Genomic DNA, 25,282 nt, shown 5'->3' with positions numbered 1-25,282 from the left:
CCTCACAGTGCTGCCAGTGTGTGTAGGAGATAAGCACCAATGTCATACCTTCTACACTTTTTTTCCAACAAAGAGACGATGAATTATTGGAGCAATTTAGATTGGGTTAAAATTGCCTTTCTTTGTATGAAGATATACAAAATAAGACCTGCTGTTTTCCACATCTAACAGCCCTGATATGCTGCCATCTTAATGAGACTGGGTACTTCGATTTACGCTTTGCGAAAGGCTTCACCTAATCTTGTTTGACCATCTTACACTCGTTTGCAAATAAAAAACAAGGAACAATTACGTTATGCAGTGTACATAAGAGAAGGGATTTGCAACCTCTCCCAGGAAAATTCGACACAGAGAACTCCATCAACTTGTTTCTTTATATTTTGTGAAAGTTAATATGGCGTACATTCGGTGCTTTGCCAAACAAGAAGTTAAATTTGAGTTAATATGTATATGTTAGGGCATTGGGAAGACCAGTTCTAAATGTTTAAAAATCCTATTTTATATGAATAGGTTCCAAGTAGACAAAAAAATAGACAAAAGTAACATAAAACAATATCTCTGTTAATGAGCTCAGCGTGGTAAACTAAAATCGAAAAATAAAATAAAAAATCAATGCACAATAAATATACTCCTCATTGAATATTGAAACTGAGTATCCCCAGCACATCGCAGAAGTCCCTATTTGAAAGAATTCACTGTGCTGCTTTTATTTTCTGCCCGCCGGTGGAAACATCCAGCTAACCCTCATTACCTTGGCATACCCTTCTTAAAGTCTTATCCAACACCTGATTAAGAGATCCTTATATTTAGGGAAAGGCATCGAAGTATATTTTCATACACACTCAATACAGTATTGTAGCAATGCAATCAATGCAGCTTAACAGTGAGAAAGGGCCCAACCCCACAGTAATATGTTAAATGTTTCTACTCAAAATATTCAGAAGATTTTCTATATACCAGTGTAAGGTGGAGTGGTTGTTGAAGTGCTCATTGCAGTAAGTGACAGCATCCTATGAGTAGTGAAGAGGCTCAGGGAAGTCAGTCCTGCTGCATAATACATGGCAAGTAGCTTTTTCTGAGGCTCGGTCCAGTGGCGCAACAAACCTTGAGGGGGCTCCCATGCAAAGAACATGGAGTGGGCCTCCCTTTCACACTCAGTCAGAAGCTCTCAGGCCGGGATACTGTGCTGAGGGGGCCCCCTGGAGTTCGGGGGTCCTCCCGCACCGCGGTGGTGTGGGTGCCTTTGTTAGACCACTGGCTCAGTCCAGCACAAAATTGTTGTGGCTGTACAAGGTCTGTATTACTATCCTAAAACACAGTTGTGAAGACTAATTCATGTCATCTTTCATCAAAATAATGGATTGTTGTCCATTTACTGAAACTCTATAGTCAAAAGAATTGGTTTAATAATGTATGAGTGCCTTCTCAATGTTAGCTAGCTGACCTACAGTAATTAGCAATGCAGTCTTGTCTTTTTCGCTTTAAAAAAAGCTAACAATTGAGAAGACCTTTGTTGTTTGGGAACAGTGTCATTTGAGACAGTAAACTCTTTCAAACCCTTCGATCTGACTTGCAGTCACGGACATGAGACTCATTAAGAAACATCAAATTTGCCTGTGCTTAAAGAATGCATACAGTACCATCTCCAGTCCTGGCCTTTTGCTTATGGTCTGTACATTGTAGCCCTGGTTTTATATCACTTGTTTGCATAATATTCTCAACTTTTGCAGCTTTGATCAGCTTCCCATATCTAATATTGCCAAGCGGGACTTAGTATGTAATTAATTTATAGGTGCTGCTTCTGCTAATGGTGTAAGTTGTTGTATTGCTTTATAGCATGGCACACTAAAGCCAAATTACTGCGACTAATGAAGCACAGTAAATTTGTGAAATTGTTCTTTCCTGTCTGCCCTGAATAGATGGCACCATCAGAGGGTTTTTGGTGGTATTATTTATTGTCAAAAAAATGTAATCCCTGCCACTGCATTTGCTACAGATTTATGTGTGCGGGTGAGCAAATGGCCGCATTATTAGGATATCTGCATTTGTAGCAATGTTCTGGGATGACTAATTGCCAGACCTGCTAAAACTTGCATCTAGAACAGGGGTACTTGCAAACAAGGGTAAGTATCACTAAACCACCGTGGGGGTCCAGTATTACTGCTGCATGGGTACAATAGTAGCATTAATTTACGTGCATAGTTAAGAGATGCTTTGCAACTCGCCATTCAAATTGAAGTTGCTTGTACGTAAATGCTGAAAACAGCTTTCCATCTGAAACGCCTCCACTACTTACGGTACTTTTGCTCTGTCTGGATGGCTAAGCATTCAATTATGGGACAATCTCCTTTGATATTTCATGAATTTATTAATTTGGCCCTCTGCATTTGACAAGGCCATCTTTGGAATAAGGATTTTATGTTACATACATTGTGACTTATTGAACCTGGCTTTACCACTGGGCTATAATATGTTCGCATATCCACATAATCGTGTGGGCATGTTTTGTAAGTTTTGGACCCATTCAGAAATTCGAATCTCACTGAGCCATTCCTACCAAACTGGGATTTATAGGCATTATTGAGATATACTAGGTTTGCTACACATCCCTATGTGACAACACTCCGATTGGTCTTTCATGTGCTCTTCGTGCCTTATCAGTTTATCGTAGTGAAAATTCCCTTGTGATAAATTGAAGCAAGGCTTTCAGTAGAGCTCAAAAGGTCTTGGGCTCTCAGCAAACAAAACCTTTAATTCATCTTCGAGTATGTGTATTTAGGAAAATCAGTAAATAGGTTTGGGGATTCATGTGGTGGGATTTTGAAGATTGGGTCTCGTTCAGTGTGGATGATATGCTCCTCTATATGCAGAAGTCAGAGTGGTCTGGGCCAAGACTTATACAAACTCTAAGTCTATGGGGATGCATCGGCGCTCAAAGATAAGTAAGTCCACATGTGTGCTGATCCAGGGTGATTGCCATATAACTCGGTGGCATGCCAAGTTTCAAACTGCTGGTGACTGCTTCAAATATTTATGCCTGTTTATTTCAACTGACCCCATATAGGGGCTTGAAAATAGGCCCTCTCATAGGCATGGTATTGATAGACATGCAGGCATGTGACGCTCTGCCACTCTTCATTTGGGGTAAAAGCCCATCATTTAAAATTATCTCACTTTCCCGACTACTGTGTATACTGCAAAATTACCCATATGAGATTCGACCCCACCACTTCAAAGGACTGGAGGGCTCTCATCAAACCTTCCTGTCGGCTGGTGGTCATCTAATGATGTTATACAGCAAATGTTAACAGTCACCACATGAAAGTTGTCAGCCGAAGGTGTTGTTTATTAAATGTGTAAAGTCACTACATGACATTGGTCTGGTAGTGATGAACATTCAACTTTATTAATATGCAGCTCAACTGATCCCCTTATATGACTGGTTGTTTGGAGTCGGAGGGGGATCCTCTCCATAAACTTGACAATAACCTCTTTGAAGGGTTCAGGGTACTGGACCTGCTCTACAGCACGCATACTCCACACTCACTTCTTTCAGTCAGTAGAATCCCACTGGAGTCCTGGTGCAGATCCCGAAGTCGATAGGGCGGTGCAGTACACTCACACACAAAACCTCCTTAAGGCATGGAACATGGCTCAAAAACATGACAAGATTAAATGAATCATGGTCCTAATATCTAATCAGGGTTTTGAAACTCAAAGTCGTGTGGAAGTCAAGTCATATGAGAGGCTGAGGAATTTGTATTACATACGTCCTGAGTATATTACTATTTGCAATTACAAGATGCATCAGCCAGACCTCACACCCTTCCCTGAAATTATACCACTGAAGTCCAAATTAACCATGGAACCCTTGGCCAGAGAGGGTTCTCCAGAATCTATAGGTTAATGGTATGCCCACGGGGGAAATTTCCCCTCCTTCCCTCTCTTTCTTTCCCTCTGGAAACCTCCCCAGGCCTGCTGCCATTCACCTCCAGGAGATGGGGTAAGTAACAGAGGTACCAGGAGCAGCCCTGGCCTTTTAAAGCCAGCCTGTAAGTACTCCAGCCTACAGCGAATGGCTCTGATAGATAGGCTATTATTCTGTCTCCTTAGTCCCAGCATGCAAGGACAGGGAATGCCTGAAGAAGCATGTAAGAAGCAAAGTATCTGGGGACCATGGTGGAACAACTTCCAGGAAATAGGAATATATGTGTAGAAGGGTCAAGAGACTGACAGCAGAATGTGTGCTGTTGTCATAATTCTTGAAATTGCCACTGAACAATGTATCACTATTTGCAATTCGTTTTATTCTCGTTTGAAAACGAAATATGTGTCATATAAAACGTTAACAGTAAGTTTGGTGGTTTGTCTGCTGTTCCACTGATCAGGACCTACATTACCAAAATTGCCCTTTATTTTCTCTCCTTTTGGTTGTTCTCTGCTGATCTCCTTTGTGGCAAGTACTTAATTCAAGTGTAGTTTCACCCTTTAGTCTATTGTTCATGTTTTTCATATTGGCAATAGAATGTGTTTTTTGGTTTTGCTTTATGTGTTATAAATAAAGGACTATTAGTTAAGCATACTCTGTTATGTGTTTACTGACAGTTCTACAATCTAGTAGCAAACAATTCATAATAGCACTTCATTTTTGCTCTTTGCCTTCCCTGATCTTTAGTAAACTGCAAATCCAGAACACCACTGATGCACATGGCATTGCTTAGAAGATATCTACGTTTATCACAGACACATTTAATTCATTAGGCAGCAAGTACACAAGTACATTTGTGCGTGTTGTAAACCATTGCCAGTGAGTGGCTATAAACTCTGAAAAATGATGATCTGCCAATTGGAGACAGGCTTATTGTGCTTTATGTTGCAACTTTTACTGGTCCCCCATTACTTTCTTCATAAATGTTTTTATTGTCTTCTCGTTGGTGATTTAACTGTCTTGCTTTCAGGCCACAGAATGGTTCTATGATCCTGTACAACAGGAAGAAGGTTAAATACAGGAAAGATGGATATTGCTGGAAAAAGCGGAAAGATGGAAAGACAACAAGAGAAGATCATATGAAGCTGAAGGTGCAGGGAGTAGAGGTAGGGCAGGATTTTATTTGCTTTTCAGCGATAACATTAACTTTTCAGTTTAGTATTAAACTCATTTGATGATCAATTCGTAATGTAGAATACGATTTTTGTGTTCTGTTCCTATTATCCCTTCAATAAGCAATGTAAATGTGCCTATATGCATAGTTTAGCAAAAAGCAGCAGCACTGATCCTTCGTTTCTTAACTAGTACACTGACCCTCACATACTCTAAATGCTATACTGCGATTGCCTTTATGCTCAGGCCCTACAATTCATGCATTTCTTTGAACGGCTTCATTTTCTCTAAATTTAAATTATAATCAAACTTTAAGACACTTTAAAAATATGCCAAACTACCCCTCAAAGATTTCTTCTACAATTTGATTTTATTTACCACTTGTAATCGATTTTTTAAATCCCAAATTATGCACACATAAACACGTGAAAATTACAGCTTTATGTGTTTGCATTCAACCTTAAACTGGAGGAATTTCCCTGTTGGAAATCCACGAGTTTACATGTATTCATAAATGTCTATGCACCTTAACATATTTTTTCTCTTTAGTTCGCCAGAGGACATTCGTTTTTTCTGTTGAGTATTCTCTTCTCATGTAGCCACTAAAAATGCATCTGTGTGAGGACTTCCAGGCAGCAATCATGCACTTTCTGGATATGTTTTATAATTTGACTTACAAAAGGGAATTGTTATGGAATGCCTACAAAGTTAGGAATCAGTGTTAGAAATATTTCCATTGGCCACTGCCTGCTGCTCCCCATTGAACACACATTTTCCACTTCTAACTGCAGACTTATGATGTGAAGTCTATCTTAGTGGAATTTACTGCTATCTTAATTGACATTTACATTTATAATATTCCATTCCTGCACATTGGTGAACCAGCATTAGCTTGAGGTGTGCAAAATCATCCCTAAATCTTTTTTTGCTTGATTTACACCCCTCTTTCTCTTTTCATTCTGTGACAGCATTTGAATGCACTTAATTAGCTCATGTCATCCACTCCTGTGGCAGATTTAATATTCCTAAAGTGTCCACTAAAACCGTTCCTAAGAGCGCTTCCCATTAATGTGTCTATTGCTTATGTTCACATGTGATTATAATTGTACCTCCTGATTGTGGTTGGTGCTCAGAATTGTCTGAATGGTACTAAAATGAAAATGAAATGTTCCTTATCTGGGTCTTTTTCCCAGGTCTGACACGAAAGTGTGCTTTAAGAAAATAAAAATAGCAAACATTATTCTAAAAAAAATAGAAAAACAGAAATAGTTTCATAAAGCCTGCCTACCCTCAGCAACTCTTGTTCATGTTGCAGGTTCTGCACTTGTATTATACCTGTAAACTTGTGAGCACAGAATGTGAGATATTGCAATTATGAAATGATGTATAGTCGAATGACAAGGTATTTAAAGTTTTTGTTTCACTATGGAAATGATAAAAAAGGACAGGACTTCCCACAGCTCATGTATCATAGGGTTCCTCAAAAAGCTAAGCAACTGCAAACCATTCAGAATAGAGCAGCAAGTATTGTGTTAAGTTAATAATTATTCTACAATGATAAATACCATAAGAATTGCTACTATTATGTATCACATTTTGAGATCGGAATCCATAAACCAGTGGGTAACGATGTCCGAATATATCCCAAACAGTGCCAAGGTTAATTCATACCACCCTTGGCAGTAGAGCCATGTTAGAGAAAGGACTGCTATTGCGACACTCTGTGCCATCTGAAATCACTTGAGAAGATAATTACCTCAAATGTTAAAAGATGGCTAAACCTGCTTTATTCTATACTGCATCTTAATATGTAGGCGAGACGAATATCTGGCCCTTCTACTAACTAAAACAATAAACACTCTACAGGAAGCACAGATAGACTGCAAGAAGCCAAACTAATACAAAGTCATAGATAGACTCTGACATTAGATTGTTGTTTCACAAACCATGGATAAAGCTAACATTACTTTATAATTTAATGTCAACAGAATGAGAGAAACCATTTCAAGCATGATTGTGATGCAACTATGTTTCCTTGTAATATTGCTTAGATTGCCTTTTTAGGGAGTACTAGTTGAGGTAAACAAGGCATTAGAAAGATCGGCATCCCTGTTCAGAATAAATGTATGTACAGTTTGCTATGGCCCATTAATTGCACTGTAAATAGAATTTACTACAGTCATCCTACTTGACTGCAACTAGAAGTAAACTTTTTCCAGCAAATACAATAAACTGTTAAGCCATTTTCTGAATAACTGTTTTCTTACTAATCTAAAATCTCTGTCACATATCAGTATAATAATGAAAAATAAATCTGTGTGTGATACTTGTGCATTTGCAAGCCATGTTTGATTAAACAAATGCAAATAAGGAATGCACACTAAAATGTATTTAAATTAAATAACATCTAAAAGGGGTTGGCCATCTAGTATGCTAAATATGTAGCAGTGTAAACTCATGTTATTCCATGCATCTATTGTGAAGTACGGAATGTGACTTAATAGGCTACATAAAATATTGTTGTAGGCTCAGCAAAAAATATCTATTCTAGTTTGTCCATGGATCCAATATGAATTATATTAGCTGACAAACCAATAAATATAAGATCAGCACAGGGTCAATCCTTTCATATTCAACAAGTGTATATTGACCTGTTTGACATTATCAACCTTATACTGGGTGTTGAAACTATCCGAATTGAAATAATTAAATAAAAAGATATATAAATCCAGGATTTGTAAAGCATGACAAACCACCTGAGAGGGTCTCAAGGCGCTAAATTGTAGGCACAGGGAGATTAAGGACCAAATCTTAGAAAAGTGGCACTGCATCCAATGCAGTGCCACTTTCTTGCGGCCCTTAGCGCCCCCATAACGCCACCATGTGTGCACCGTAATTAACATACCGTGCACCATAGCGGTAGATGGGGAAGTAGCGTCAAAATATCTGACACTAATTTGGCACTTTGCAGGATTAGCTCCAAAAATGTTGACACTAATCCTGCAAAGCACATTGAAGCCCATCGAAAACAATGGGAGCCTCCCTTTAATGTCTGCTCTATGCAGGTGTTAAAAATGCTGCTTAAAATGGCGAAATAATTCTTTTAGATGTTATTGCACCATTTTTGCAGGCCCCGTAACGGGGAACGCCCCCTTGCACAAATTATGCCTGGCACAGGCATAATGTGGTGCAAGGGGTTACAAAGTGGTGCAGTGCATGCATTGCCCCACTTTGTAAATATGGCGTAGCAGTTTGCCATAATATTGCCACATTAGAGTTAAAAAAATGACGCTAATGTGTTGATATGTGGTTCTAGGCCCTTCTTAAATTCGGGCCTAAGTGATTCACCTAGAAACACAGGATGTTGAGCTGATGCCGAGACTCCCAGCCATGATTTCGGCAGCTCACGTCGTTACACCACATCCTCTTACTCAAAATACTTCTCTGTACCAGTTCATTTTCCACCATTTTCAATTTCCACAAAGTCAGTCAAGACAAATAAGGAAATCTCAATTAAACAAACTGTAATGGATTTTTAAGTGAAATGATATACACTGAAACGAAATAGTTGAGAAGTGTAACTTTAATACATATCATTTGAGTGGTTTAATGCATGGTTTAATGCATCAAAACCCCATGAACAAAACGAAAATTTCAACATTTCAGCTAAATAAATACCATGTATATTACATGAGTTATTCTCCCTGAAAGTAAAACGAATGTTTAGGTTTGTCATTTAGAATATGTTCTTGGAAAACAATGTTATACTCCTTTGTCGACAAAACAGATGGTTTGTCTCACAATATATTATGTTTTTGTCACTGCAACACACAGAGCCAGGACAAAATATGTAAAATCTGCATAATTCGAAGTCCTGTGCCAAATTACAAAACTTTCATGCTGAAAAGGTATGAGTATTTTAGTTACACCACTGCGTTAGTGAAACTTTAATGGCAGATATACATTTTCACAGTTTCATAGAGGTTAAATTTAGTATCTCTATCAAAGCCAAATTACAAGCTGAAGTAAATCATAGGAAACACATAACAGTATAGTGCAATATTACTAAAGGTGTAAGGAACAAGTGTGATGATGTTCATAAATAAAGGATACCATTACTTGCCTGTGGACAGCAACCAAGTACATTGATGTTGAATAAAATGTACCACTTGTAAATTTTTCAGAAGCATTCCAATTTCATCAGAAAGGATATGTGTGCTAACAATTTATCCCTAGTGATCTGGTCTAATAATTTAACACTATTATAGATCTAGTGCACTTTACCCCCTAGGACAGCCTATGTCATTCTTTACAATCACTTCCTGTACTTCTTTAACATAGAAAATGTACTTTATAAAGGATTTTCTGCTGTATAAATGTGGTAATTTACTATTATCCGTGCCACATATGGAATACGGCTGAGATGTGTATATCCTTCTCCAAGAGGTCTTATAACTTTTAAGAAAAGACCTCCTGCTGATTTTGTATGTAAATTTCTCATACAGCTCCCAACTTTATGGATCAAAGCAGCGAAAATTCTCCAGAAAGGTCTCCTGTGTTCTAATCAGTTGTTACTAGCAAAAAGTGTTCTATGAACGCTTCTGTATCAGGGCACAAGCCCTCTTTAAGCTCCTAGGGCTGAAGTGCTGTGACAGACATGTAGCATGGAACTATCCTGTCTATCAAACCTGCAGTGAAACTCATGGGGACTTAACCCCGCAGAAGCTATTAATAAAAGCTTCTGTGAATGAAGAATGTTATTTCATTTCCATGCCTTATGAACTATCTCCTTTTGAGTGGCCAGAAGTACTGATAACCGATTTAATGCTTGATGAGTGTAGATACTTGTATACTGTTTTTACGATGCAAACGTGCCCTAATAATCACCCTACAACAGGAAGAGTTTAACCTTCCTTTTATGGGGGTCCAAGTATGAGCAGTCTTAGTTTTCTTAAACCAACATAGCACATGGGCATGCACACTGTTACAGGTTCTGCACGAAGAAGTGAACTTCATGTAAGCGCCTAACAAAAGGCATAGTTACACTCATATATTAGAAACAGACCTCCTTTAAACTTATGGCAGATGTATCCCCATGCAGCTTTTGAGTCCTCTGTAAATCCAAAGGAACAAGTCCCGTCAACACCTCTATACCCTGCGCGTTCCCATGTGCTCACTCTTTCTACCTGCTCACCTTTCTCATGTTTCCATTCTTTCTTGTCTGTCTCATTGTTCTCTCTTGCCCGCCTGTCTCCTTCTGTTGACATGCAATGCTGCATCTCATGAAAAAACAACATGCCTGTCACAAGAGGTCCCATGTCCTGGGTCCTTCTAGCCCTCTAGTGGGGTCACTCCAATATTAAATAGGATTTTCATTTTTATGTCAAACTGGCATAGGTGCATGAATTTCATGGGCACACATTAACACCTGGATGCCATTTGTCCCAAAAGGAGGCCGCATTGAGATTGGCTGGAAGAATCCACTCTTCCAGGAAGGGTTGTCAACAAGGGCAGTGCTGCTGCTTAGAGATGATCATGAATGAGGGTTAAATTTATCTAAAATACTGTTGCTCTTTTCTGAAATCGACATGTAATGGGTCTCAATGACACGGATGTTTATGTGTGTTAAAAAGTGATTTTTAGAATCAGTTGTGTGTAGAGACAGATATTTAGTCAAACATGTATTGATTGTTATATGTGGCTCTGAACCTCGTGATTGACACCTGTAAAATGGAAAAACTGCATAGAAAGTGCCAAATGTGCATTGTTGCTTGTCATGGGGTTTCTCAGATAATCACAGGACGTAGACATTGTGTGCCTCATTTCCCTAGTGTGTGTCCACGCAAATGTGCAGTGGCTGTGTGTGGGGTGGCCCCATCTCCAATCATAGTATTCCACTAATTACTGTCAATGAATCATAATTCAGATTGCGCTATGGCTCACCTTGCCCGAGTACTCTACTGAAATATATGCAGTTTACCTGATGAGATGTCAGCTATTATCTTCAAGGCATTTTTTTTACTTTATGTGATAATGTAAACTGCATCGTCTAAGGCAGTGTTCTTATCATTTTGACCTCCCTGGACCACCACTTAATCATTACTGCAGTCCTGGGACCCACACTGAATTATTATAGAAATTTAAGGAGTAACAAGTTGAGTCTTAACTGGCAGCCTTTCACTGATTTGATCCACAAAACAATATACAAAAATGCAGAAACAAACATCAAACAAATACACAAATGATGGACTTTTCCACAAACACAAGAATAAAAGGTTTAATTTTAATGGGAAGGTTGGAGCTTTCCTAAATTCAATGGAGGCCACCCATTGTCCATTTTATGTTCTGTTTGATGCACTTGCACTGGGCCCATGATTCAATCTGAGTTTACTAACTTAGTTTTTAGCCTCCAATTTCGAATTCATTCCCATTTACAGAATGTTTAACATTTTAGATTTTACAGTTTTTTTAATGTATCTAATATATTTAGTAACATACACTTTATTGATCGGTTAATATTGTTTAACATTCTAAGCAGTTTCGAACCCCCAGACTAGAAGGGGTCACCGGACCATAGGTTAAGGATCATTGCTATAAGAATTAGCACCTAATTATGCAATAAGGTTCACCCTCCATGTGAAAACCACTGTCACACCCTTGAAAATTCGAATCCAGTTTCAGGTACCTAGTTTGTGTACTTTTTAAGACGTGCACATCTTAGGGTAGCTGATGCTAGCAGCTGCTATACCTCGCTTGCCCTTGGATGCCCTGGCACTGCCAGTGCTAGCCTTATATCAAAAGCCAATAAGGCAGTGACAGGAACACAAATTTAAGAGAGCTCTTACCTTCTTATTTTCTGTATTGTTCACTCCTTTCTCTTACACAAGATCTTCAGTAGGTTGTACGGGACTGTCAAGGGGGTAAGTGTCAGACAAGGTGTTAGCCCTACGATGTCATCATTGACCATAGAGTGAATGAAATCACTTCTGCTACCCTTGGCATTTTTGTCTATTGTAGTTTCATGTTTAGTCTGTGCTTAAACTTCCAGCATTGGTTACAATGCTGATGGGAAAATAGGCACAAAGTACTGTGGTTTGTCCTGGTCATGGCAAGAAATGTTAATGATGTGGAATTTTGTAACGTCCTTCTCGAAACAATGGGCTGTGGTGCAACTCAAAATGATGGCACCTCCATACAGAATGTTGTGTGTGTGGCCCCCAAAACTCTTGTACCTCGCAGATATTCATAGGTCTTGACTGACTGGGGACCCCTGGCAGGTTCAGGGACTACGGAGGCCTGTGCAACATGCCTGGAAATGGGAACACAGCTGAGTTTTCATGGAGCTGGGATCTGGTGTCCCCTGTTGGTGGTGCCCAAGAGGTTGCTTGACATTGCCGGAACCTTTTCTGTTGTGGGGATCTGCAGCCACTATGCCTGTGTTTGCCTTTCTCAAAGAATAATTTTATGTGAAATGGAGAGACTCCTAAATTACATGAAGAATGAGCAGCTGAACAATTATTAATGTGGGGCTGAGAATATTAGAATGTCTGATAGAGAATGAGCACAAATTGGTTTTCGCTCTGTCTAGAATTTGATGTGATATATTACACATAACAATCATAATTAGAAATTAGCACAGCCACCCCCGTGCACCAAAACAAGTCAAATACAAATGCAATCAAATGCTTAAAACGAATGTGTTATTAGACATTCTGCTTTAATATGCATTACACTCAAGCAACACAATCACAGGGCGCTTTGTAATTGGCAGCCGAGTGAGCATTGTCTTCATATGCGGAAAATTACCCGTCTTGTGATTCGGTATGTTTCCACAGAAATATTTAAATCTGATTGCATGAATGCAGAGCAGGTGAGACTGATTGCCATTCAGGGGACAGACTCTTCAACAGATCATCCAGGTCTTTTAAATGAAGGGGTTCAAAATGGCATTCTGTGGGAAGGTTTTGTTGCTCTTCCGTCCCTCAGAAGCTGGAGGCTTAGGTCATGAGAGAAATGACAACATAGATTGAAGAAGAGAAACGCGTCAGAGGGGTTGGTACAAAAGGAGAGTTTGGGGAAGAGAAGAGGAAATAGATCATTTGGGGAGCAAGAAAAGGTCATAGACAGTGAGGAACATAAAAAAGTTGGAGAAATTAAAAGCAGTTTGCATAGACGTGAAAAGAAAGGAATGCAGAAATGGAGAGAAACTTATGGTGAAGAAATGAGACATAAATACATGTGAAGAAAGAGTGATGGAAAGCAAGATGTCCATATAGAGAGCAAGAAAATTAGGGAAAAGAAAGGGATGTGTGCCGTTGAGAGACAGGGTAAGAGAAGCAGCCAAAGCCTTGGAAGGATAGAGTGAAATGGAGAGAATCAGTGAGAGTAGTTGAGGGGGAAAAGGAGTGACTCAATTTAAAATGAAAGACACACAGATAGGGATGAGGGACACATGAAGAAAGAGTGGGAGAAATAGAGAATTAGACAGTGGGAGCTAAAATTAAAGATACAGAGAGAATCAAAGAAAACAACCATTCACAATGCAATGGGTCTTGCATTTACTCGAGTTAGAGCTATTAGCGTTGCAAATTCCTAACTGGACTTTTCTTGCCCTATAAATAGAAAATGAAAAGTAAAACAGCAGATATAACCGAGCCAATTCAAAGCACCACGGCTACCATGAGCGCGAAGGAGAGACACAAAAGGAAAAAGAAGTTTGATCACAGTCAAACGTATTGGCAAACGGGCAATTATCCATGTAACAGGGTTGATGGCAAAGGCGGTAACAAAACTGCCCCAAAGAGGGACAAACGTAAAGCATTTACCAATGATAACAAAGGATTTTTGAAAGGCATTGACGCTCGACCTAAAAAGGACGTAATTGAAAAAGAAAGGAAAAGATATGGAGAAAGAGATAGCGAGGGAGGAGATAGGACATGAGAAAGAAAGAGTGTGATAAAAGAATAAGGCAGACTGGACACGCAAAAGAGAGAGAACGGGAGAGTTTAAGAGATACAGCGAAGAGTTAATAAAAGAAAAGTGAAACCAATAGAGATAGAAGATATATGAGGGTCGCAGAGAAATGAGGCATGTTGAATGGAACTAGATACGGACACATTCATGGAGCTAAAAAAGGAGTACATAGAGAGAAACAGAGGCAAGGGGAGTGGCCAAAGAGTGATATTTGGAACGGAGGAGATGAACTTAGGCAAAGAGACAGACACAATGGAAGCACATGGGGAAAAGAGTGAGGGACAAAGAGTGAGATTGAATAAGGGAGACAGAGAAAGTGAGCAAGCAAACGGAGGGCAGTGGAGAAGTTGGAGTAAGAAAAAGAGTAGAGTTCAGACATTAAATGCGCAAAGAATACAAAGAAGGAAATAAAGAGAGAAGGGAGATATGGAGAGGATGTTTATAGAACTGAGAAGACAATAAATAGTAAGAAATGGGGAAAATGAACATATACTGTCAGTGGAGAAGGGGACACTAAAAGACGGTCTTTGTCCACCGTAAATGTTCTCATGTGAGATTAAAATCCAGCGCCTGGGCATAGAATTCCTACATCCTAATTCACAAATTCGGGATCCTTGAACTGTTTATGTTGCCCATATGACAAGGGAAAATCTCCTAGATATGCAGATTGTTTCTCATGCATAAGTATCCGGTAGGGGTGAAAATTAGGATGGCGCATGGTAGAAATGGGGGACACAAATGTGGAGAACATGTCCCATTCAGTCAATTTTTGGAATGCACGCAAAATTACAGTAACTTCCTCACGCTGCAATTTCAAATGTGCATCCACAAAAAATAGGCAGTATCTGTGTCGGTAGTGTCCGGAAGTGCTTTAGGCAACTCCATGTTTCCGGAGGGACACAGGGAAAATGTTTCCATGTGGAAAAAAGATACACATGCATATTACATTTAATCCAGCACATGTGGAGTTTCACCTCAAAGGACAACCTGCAGAAAGAAGGTTTCTGAAACAGACATAAACCCGTACATTTTTAAAAGTCAAAGGTTTGTCCAGTGCATATGTTGCACGTTTTTTGGAAACTCCTAAAATCTGTGATTTGTTCAGTAATTGTAGATGCCTACCTCCATCAGTACGAATTTACCCATTTGTATAAAATCAAGATAAATGAGAAAAAAAGACATGGACCTCATTTAAGGGTCTCAGCTGCAACCTACAGCTTGCCTCTTGCGACCCCTGGCACTGCCTCCGCAACTACAGGCCTTAGAGTGACAGGAGCCTGTCCTGATGTAAATGTCTACCTCCTGCAGAACCCACTGGAAGCTGGCATCTGCTGCCGCCACAAATCTCAAGGGGAGGAGAGACGGGGGGAATGAAATAATAATTTTAAAAAGAAACGTACCATTCCGACGCTGCCTCTGCTGCCAGTCACCTCGCTTCTCTGCTTTCCTGGTGTCCCAGCAGTCCCTTGTTCACCAGCACAGGCTCCCCTTGGAATCCTGGTGCTGCTCTCATGGTGTGCCTAGCATGAGATCAATGTCAGGATTCATCTGCTGAACATACATGCACACTTTGTGGTGCACATACCCCTCTACCAGCCCTCCTCCGGCCCGCTACAGACTGGCCCCGCCCCTCCCCTTACTCCCAGGAAAAATAAAATGACAATAACATAGCGTTATTATCATTTTATTTTTCCTTTTTCTTCAATCCAGTGGGGTGACGCTCCTCTGCCTTAGCGGAGGAGCCGCCCCTGGAAGCTGGAGGTACAATTCACACACTTGTGATTAAAATAGTTTAATTATTTATGTGTTTCCCTTTAATTTGAATAACTTGTCATATTTAATTTTTGTGACTACATGCTAAATAATATGTTTGAACACAATCTTTCACTGTGTGTTTCTCACTAGTGTGTTACAAGTGATCCTATATTAAAATATACTAACAAAAAGGAATAATTTAAGCCATTAGAATTGCATAGGCTCAATATGTAGGGCCCAATTCATTATAAAAGTAGTAAAACTACACTCTGATTTTGGATTTCCTTCTACAAATGCACATATTTTGTTTTTTCTCTACTGGAAACACAATTTTCCACTTAGAGAAACTACTTCCCCTTAACCCCTATCAAATTTGGAAGTGTTTCATTCCTCTTCTCACCTTTGAGAGGGATTCACACCAGGATTTGATTGGAATTCCACAACTTTCTAGTTTGTAGGCGTTCTGAAACTACCAATGCAAATCACACCCTGGAACTCCAAGGAATACCCTAAATCCCACACTGCACTTATCATACTCTGCACTTATGGTGGGGAACCTCTTCACTCGTATAAGGACTTAGGGCCATATGTACAAACACATTTTCCCATAGACACAGAATGGGTAAAACCCTTTGATACATCTGGCCCTTAATCCTTCTAGAAATTTCTCTGTGAATACCTTGCATGCTTAAGTAACTAACGTTTACACCTGAATCTTTGTGTGTAAACCCAAATGTCATTATGAAGTACCATAGGTGGACATAACTACTATTGATTTTTGACATTTGTTTTGGTTATTATTGTAGTTTACATTAGATGAACCATGCATTTTGTCAGTTTGTGACCTAAATAATTTTGGGTCCCAGTGTTGTACTATGTTTTGTGGCACTGTATCCTCCTCTTCGAACCAGCACATAATTCTTAATGTAATTAAAAGAAAAATGTGCACTATTTCATTGGCGCAAAACCAGCACCGTTTTATGTAGGTGGTATAAAAAAATAGAGGTTTATCAGGGTTGTTAAACCATGCAATTATTACGTAACTTCCGTGATGACAATAATATCAGGGTTTGGTTCATTTGCCATCACTTCCTGGGAAGATTCTGGGTCAAATGCCATGAAATCACTTCCTATGATGTCGTTGAGGTCAAAGGGTGCATGTCACATCCGCTACCACTGGCATTTTGGTGAATCACTGCCCATGGTAAGATGGAAGTGTTGGTGAAGTAATTGCAAAAGAAAAAACAGAAGAGGAGAAAAATGTACATGAGAGGAAGTAGAAGAGAAAGGATAATGGCGGGGTAGAAAAGGATAAAAGGCAGCTTGAGAAAGAAGTGGGGAGAGAACAAATAAAAAAAAGGTAAGAGGGAGAAATGCGTTTTAACTCATGCTATTCATGCTAAATAGCTCTAGCTGTCAGCAGATGAAGAACAAACCTGAACTGTTCCGAACCAAATTGAGCTGTCTGCAGTGCATACAAAACCTCCAAAACTGTCAAAATCTCCAAGCAACAGTGTCAGAACAGCAAAATGAGCTGCACAGTTATGCAGTTACCTTGGAGCTTCCTGCGGGCTGCTCTCGCCTTTGGACCTCATTTTCACCGAACTGCTCTCGAAGTTGCCACCATCCATGCTGTACTTTCGACTGATCCAAGCCCTCTCATTCCCATTCTGACTTTCGCCCACAATGTTCTGTCAAATTCGGGATTCTGTTGTGCTCCTTGAGTGTGAATGTGTTTTAAAACATATTTAAATGATCTGCTCTCAGTGTTGGCATTGACCTGAAGCTACTGATCACCTCCACCTTTTAAAGAATGTATATGTATATGTTACATTTGCCAGGAGCAGAGGGAGCTACAGGATAGCTTACATGTCTCCTATATGAATCCACTTCCATTACCCTCATGGTTCCCATGTCCTGCACACAGGTACCTTAACTGAGGCCCCGACGTCATCAACATACTTATGGATTTACCACATTTGCCACATAAACTACTCCCTGGTGAATAATTTGAGGTTTCAACAAAAAGTGTTTTTTTCTTCAAGCTCCAACAGATCAAGTTTACTCAGCAATGTACCTGACATGTGGGAACTCACTGGCAAACCCTTTTCAAAGGTTAACTGGTCAGCTTTAAGATGCTTGCTATTGAATTTGTGTTAAACTGGTATTACTATGGGAAAATGTGTGTTCAACTGTATCCTCTGTGTTAAAATGGCAAAACAAATAATTCTGCCACAGAATTTGCTGCATTATGACAAACAGTTTACACATTTAGTCAATACTACCCCGAAATATGAATCTCCAGGACCCCTCAGTTTCACAGTCCTGGATACTCCTGAAACGGCTGAACAGGCACAGGATTGGTACCAAGTGTTTGCATTGCTGCTTGCGATCCTTGTCCTTGATCCTCTCGATCCAGCTACTATGTAAATGAGCTTCATTTAGTTTCATTGTATGCAAGTTTATTCCCCTTGATGTCCTGAAAATCTGCCAGGTATCCAGCCCTCCTAGATCTATGCTGAACACCCCTGCGTAAACCTCTTTGCTGATAGAGCGTTTCTCATTGAATGATTGGGTCAAAAAATAAAGCCCCACAAAAAATGTGGAAAGCGTATTTTTTATGTATTTTGATTCTTCTGTCAGTCTAGTTCATGATGAATTACCCTAAGTACAGAAAAGGCATTTAGGGCCAGATGTATGAAAAAGGCCTTTTGCGAATCGGAAATAGCGATTTTTAAGAAATCGCTATTTCTGATTCGCAAAATGCAATGTATCATATTTGCGATTCGGTAATGGCGATTTCTTAAAAATCGCAAATGCTATTTCCGAATCGCAAATTGTGATACAGCCCCCATTCGCATCTATGGGCCTGTCAGCACATATTTGCAAATATTTTGCAACTCCAAATTGCGAATTCCTAACTGGAATTTGCAATTGTGGGAAATGCAAAGTCCAGGCTGCTGGGGTCCTAAGGCCCCCTCTGCTGCACACCAAAACATTTTTTAAAAACATGTAAGGTGCCCTCATGCCAAAAGGGCATGTGGTCTTTACATGTAAATTTTTAAAATGCATTTTAAATGCATTTTTAAAATTTGTACATGGTTACCACCAAGTTCAACTTTGTGGTAATAGCGATTCCTTAATGCCCAATTCACATTAAGGAATTGCTTCATACATGTGCTTTAGAAATCGCAAATAAGGATTCCTTATTTGCGATTTCTAATTTAGAGTCGCAATTAGCAATTCTCTAAACAGGGTCGCAATTTTAAGGAATCGCTACATTAGCGATTCCTTAAAACTGCATTCAGAATGCCTTTGATACATTCTGAAATAGCTTTTTGCATTCGCAAACGGGCATTCGCACCGTTTGCGAATGCAAAAAGCTTTGATACATCTGGCCCTTACTTTTTAGCATAGCTAGTTTGAAATGATGATGATTCTTACAATAATTGCAGGTTTAGAGGCAGTAAAAATGTTATTGCACTCTAGAGTGGCAAGGATAAGGTGGAGGCTGGGTGATAACAGAAATAGTTGAAGGAATAATTAGGGGAGAGGAGAAATATGCAGAGACTGACGTGTATAGAAAACAATATAGTGGCATAGCTCAGTGGTCAAATCTTGCTTGCAGAGCTTTTTGGGTCTCCTTAAAGGCCACAGGCTTAAATCAGGACAGGTAATGCTTTCATATTATAGATGTTAACACCATTGAGGTGAATTGGGTAGTAATAGTATCTTGAAACATACAGTTTCCATAAAACAAACCAGTTTGTGGCACCCTTATGTTACTAATCATCATTAATTTTTATAAACAAAGGGGTATATTGATTCTCTGTTTGCACCGAATTAGCGACATTTTTTTTAACTCTAATTCGGTGCAAAACTAACTCCATATTTATACTTTGGCGTTAGACCCGTCTAGCGCCAAATTTAGGAAGTTAAAGTGATTTTTTGGACGTGGAAACCTACCTTGCCTTAATGAGATGCAAGGTAGACGTTCCTGTGCAAAAAATGACTCTATGGCCTTAACGCCATATTTATACTCCTGTGCAAAAATGGTGCACGGGTGAGATGAGGGGTCAAAACATGGCGCAAAGCTTGCTTTGCCCCATTTTTTAACACCTGGGTCAGGGCAGATGTTAGGGGACCTGTGGGCCTAATTCCATGGTGGAACTTCATGGAATAAGCCCACAGATGTCCTCCCCAGGCCCCAGGGACACCCCCACCCACACCAGAGGAACAGCGGAGGATGGAGGACCCCATCCCAGGTAAGTACACATAAGTATTTTATTTTATTTTTTAAAGTGTCATGGGGGGCCTAAAATGGGTCCCCATACATGGCACAGGGTGCAGTGGCCATGCCCAGGGGACCCTGGTCCCTTGTGCTGGCCATTGGGGTGGTGGGCATGACTCCTGTCTTTTCTAAGGTAGGAGTCATGTGGTATGGATGGTTTTGCATCAGAAAATGACTCTAGGTAGGTTAGAGTCATGTTTTTTTACTCTAACCTGCCTAACGTCATTTTTGGTGCAAAACCCCCTTCTTCCATACCGCCAGCCCCACCTGCCTAACGTCATTTTTTTAACACTAGCCTACCCTTTGCACCGGCTTGCACCGTTCTATAAATATGGTGCTCAGCTGGTGCACATAAATGGTGCAAGCCGTTGCTAAACTTTTTGGTGCAAAACAGTTTTGCAGTTTTGCCCCAAAAAGTATAAATCAGGGCCATAGTGACTTGTTGAAAAACTAAGGAGGCAGTGGAAAGAGGGGGACAGTGATTGGGGGCTGTGGGGGAGAAGCGAGGCAGGCTGAGACGGAGGGAGATACACGAACCTGCCCTGCAGCTTAATATCTGTTGATCCAAAGCAAAAGACACTCCAAGTCATGCAATTTCCTAGACTGTTTTTTTCTGCTTTTAATCTTGGCAAAGATCATTTTGATTGACTATATTAAAGATTAAAATGCAGATTACTGCGCGCAGTCAGTGATGAAACCCACCCCTTCAGTCCCATGGCCGCTGATTGCATCGCTATATTATTCTCGCTGGCGCGTCAAACAACGTGATGTTTGGAATGAATAAATGTGAGTGAGTGGAGATAGTAAATATAATTAGTGCATCACATGACTGAGTTTGTCCATTATGCAACGTGGACAAGGGGTGAGGGATTATGGTCAAGGTTTATAAATTATTTATCGAAAAGTAGAAACGTGAAATTATGAAATTAGTAAATTGGACTACTAGGGGGCGCACTGGGACAGTTTTATTTATTTATAAAGCTCTCAGATACCCCGACGGCTCCATGGCACTAAGATATTGTAAACAGTCTTTGATAATACTGGCAAAAAGAGAATGGTTTGACGGCCTTTCTGAATGCCATGTTCTTTTGAATTTCTTTTGGTCCAAGCAGTGAATTAATCCGACGTTCGCGTGCCAAATGCCTAATAGAAATAGGTCCTGGTAATTATTTTTCAGTTCTGAACACATGGAATTGAAGAGAAAAACTACGCTGCATGAAGTCACCAGTAATATAAGCGCTAAAAAATTATAGATGCATTTAGATGGTGAATTTGTGAAAGAGCCCAACCTGAAAGTCGTGAATAAATGAAGACCCGTGTTAGAAGCGGAATATTCTTTATTGAAATTAGAAACATTTTGTGCCACTGGTGAGTGTCTTAGAAGTTGATGTGGTCACTGGTAAGTATGCCATGACACTACACTGTGTCAGACAACATCGACTCTGTCTCGTCACACCATCCCCAGGCGACGAGCCCTATCGGACAGTCAAAGGAAAAGTGAGATGGAAACCCAAACAAAGAGAGCTAGAAAGTCAGTCAAGGTGAGCTGGAAACCCCTGCACAGAGCGCCTTTCTAGCTCATGCATGAACGCTTTCCCTAGGTGATGCCCATTTGGGCTTTTAAAACCTCCCCATTACATGGGACCAGAGTCTGAAGCCTTTTCTGTTGTTTGTGGTGGAGGCTACAAGTGTACATGTAGGGTCGGGCTCCAAGCGCACCCCCTACCTTGGCTGTACTCCCTCTGAGGCCGTAGATGGCTGTTCAAGTAGTAAAGAAGACCCATACTCTTTCTAGATAACCCCCCTCACACAGTAAAATTATTTTCATGATTGGCAGGGCTGAACACTGTACAGCGTGGGTGCACATGACCCACACTATCCACAATGGCCAGTTTATTAATGCACTAGGCGTAGTGGTACTGTGGACTCGAGATGTGAAGGACCTTCCACACCCCCATTATAACTTTCTTTTACTACTGAAAGTGGAAGCATGGACGCCATTTTACTTTCTTGAACTGGAGCCCACATCACCCCTGCTGTGTCACTAGTCCCAATGCTTATTGCATGAACAGCATGTCTGTGGTACGGCGACACAGGACCATCGAGCACCAGCCTTTAAATTCTGCTTTCGGACTGTACAAGGGTTATCCCTCCAGGATAATCTTGCTCAGAGAACCTCACATGGCCACTGAAGAGCTATACGAAGACGCAGTAGAGACATCCATTTAATCCCTTCAAGGGCACAGAATTATGAACGAGGAGGCAAGGACATTTCAGGGCGGCACAGTGTGCGGATCATCTTTGATCATCTTTGATCATTGGCTTCTTCTACGTGCTGTTTTGTGTACAACGCACACAATATGGTGGGACCTCCCTTTTCATACGTGGCTTTTCTCCCAGACGTGGTAATTCTGCAATCTAAAGTGCACGTTGTGAATCCTGACAGATGTGGAATTTCGTGTAACTCATGTTCTTTATGATCGTTCTCGAATCCGTTGGAATTTGAATAAAAACAAAAAAAGGCAGCCTATTGTAAAGGTATTTTTTTTTCAACAGAAGAGCCAAGCGGCTTTCTATTCATTTCTGAATTACCGAAGGTGCAGCAGTGTGACGAGGGATGGGAGAGGACCGCTGGGCTGATTCAATTTCCAGGCTGTGTCAGTATTAAATTATGAAACTGTAGATTCACGGGCTGTATCGTTTAATTTGTTTAACATGAATTCTAAGGTCTGTAAGTAAATGTTTCTAAGAGATTACAAAAGGCATTAGGGAAATTCTGCATCAGAGCATTTCACTGTTCACTGCTCCCAATAGCGGTTCAAACTCAAGCGTAATAAAAAACAGAAGGCATGTTGTGATGTCATCTGCTTTGATAATTCTGCTTTCCGATTGGCTGGTGGCTTATGACGAGACCAGCGTGCGACTGAGTCTCGTTTGCTAGTTCATCTTCCTCAATTTCGACCAATTAGTTTGCAGTGTGCTTAAAGCCACAGACAGTACTTTCGAGATTTGCGCATAAAATGCATTTCTGAAAATAAAATCATTCAGTCACAGATTTTTACACACGGGGCGCCTCCATTGATTTGTTTGAAATGCCACAGAGCGCGCAACATAAGCATAGAAATTACAATTTTAGGTGGCCCATTTCCTATCCAGACACAATTAACTGGGTCCTAACCACATTGATGAATCGAACTAGCTTGGCGCGTATTACCGCGCGTTATTATTACGATGGAAGGTTGTTTTATGTTTTTGCTGCCAGTCTAATTGAAAGTAATGTTCTTTTCTTGGACACTTAGGCAAAAGAGATTCTTTAAAAAAAAGTATTTCTGAAGTTGGAATGATATTGTAGTTACCGCATTAGGATTTAACAGGGCGTGAAATAAGTGTCTGCTTGTGACACTGGCGTATCATTTCAGTTCTACTCCCGGGCAGGAGATAAATAGGTGTCATACTTGTCACAAATGGAAAGACACAAAATATAAAATCTATACACTAGCAGTATCCACGTCAGAAGCACAGCTTTTCTGAATCTATCATGCTAGACAGGCCCCCTGACACACTCTGCTCAGCGGCACTAACCCCTTCACCACACCAATTTACACCCTAGTAGCATCCACATACACCTAGACTGTACTCAGCGCCACTGGAATTCTGAGATTGTGCTGCCACTGTATTTTTCGCATAGTTATAGATAAGCCACATTTGCCACACAATCCTTCATCTGCTGCATAATCTGCAGATTTTAACAAGAGAAATATTTCTAACTCAAACTGTTCAAAAGTTACTAAAACCGTAGCGACACGTGTTGCTGCGCGGTGGAAGTCCTTTTGCAAAGATTGACTGGTCACCTTTCTATTGCTTATTGCTGTATTTAGGTGTTAAACCGGTACCAATGCCTTGAAACCAATGAGCAGACAGCGTTAACATGTTTAAAAATGACAAAATAATGAATTAACGCTATCACGAAATGTGCTGCATTATGAGGCATAATTAGTCTTTTCTTGCCGCATAATTTACCCAACCCTGCTCATACTTTTGTCCTCCTCTGCCGTATAATTCCAATGACCCTGACTATACTCTATTTACATCCAATTTGAATGCATTCAGTACATGTGTGCTCATTTTTAATTTGGTCTTATTCTGATTCCTATATTTTTTCCCCAAGTCTGTTGTGATGGGATCAAGCATGCTGCTTGTTATGCAAATGTAATTGATTGAGCGATGCTGGATGTATTCTATCATACAAATGATCGTTTGAAAAGAACCCTTAAACTGTAAAGTGTTCTAACTCCCAGAGTCAACTTCTGGGTTATCTAAAACCACAAGCAAATAAAGTTAACATTTAATATATCATACCAACATGAGCGCAATATTGCATCACATAACCTAGTTAGCAATAGTATCTATAAAAATTAATTGTAGTCTGGGTCAGGGATAACTAACTACCCCCCTCAGTGAAAAACAGCAAAGTCACACAAAACCACACACATAACAAACCACAAAAATCATGAGGTGAATTTCACCACAATAACCAACACAAACCTTTACTGAATTAGACGTTTAACGAACCTTTACTAACATACAAATATAATCACACACGACCAAACTCAAACATTCATAAAGAACCAACTAATGGAAATCCCAAAAATGTCCAAAAAGGGTGGCCAGAATATGACGGTTCATTGTTGCCATTCTGTACATATATTTATGGTGTGCACAAATATGTTTATTTGACTCCATTGATTCCAGCCATACAGTGCTAAATAAATATTAAGGTCTTTAATTGGGCATACAATTATTGCTTGATGCCTTCATATCCCACCATGCCTTTCACCAGAGGCAGGAGCTCCGATGAGTGATTTCACTACCCAGAAGAGGAACACATGTTTGTGAAACTCTATTTGTTCTTGCCACTGTAGGTAATATTTAGGGGGATTCTGATACCTAAGGAATTCAAATGGGGTTCCAGGTCCCTTTAAAGGTTCCAGTGAAGCCTCAGGGATCACAGTAGAATATTGAGCCAACTCTACGATCAGCAGTTTACAGGAGTTCCTTTGCAGATTATCACGACTCTCGGTTGAGTTGAGCCCATTTCTATACCAGGTTCTATATCAAAATCTTTTAAACCGGTGGCAGCTTTGCCTTAGGGGTGGGTCCAG

At 40.1% G+C, this 25,282-nt stretch overlaps 1 protein-coding gene across 6 annotated transcripts in view; it reads left to right on the top strand.

Moving 5' to 3' along the window:
- CAMTA1 (calmodulin binding transcription activator 1) overlaps positions 1–25,282 on the top strand; it is a 2,488,613-nt gene that overhangs the window by 343,246 nt on the left and 2,120,085 nt on the right. For all 6 annotated transcript variants that reach the window (XM_069240215.1, XM_069240212.1, XM_069240214.1 and 3 more), the window contains exon 2: positions 4,959–5,094. In XM_069240215.1, the coding sequence (XP_069096316.1) occupies positions 4,975–5,094 (120 nt within the window). In that variant the 5' untranslated portion in view covers positions 4,959–4,974. The remainder of the gene's footprint in view (positions 1–4,958; positions 5,095–25,282) is intronic.

This window comes from Pleurodeles waltl, chromosome 6 (assembly GCF_031143425.1).
Source record: "Pleurodeles waltl isolate 20211129_DDA chromosome 6, aPleWal1.hap1.20221129, whole genome shotgun sequence".
Classification (NCBI taxonomy): domain Eukaryota; kingdom Metazoa; phylum Chordata; class Amphibia; order Caudata; family Salamandridae; genus Pleurodeles; species Pleurodeles waltl.
The sequence above is the reverse complement of the archived record's forward strand: the minus strand, read 5'-3'. Positions and strand labels throughout refer to the sequence as shown.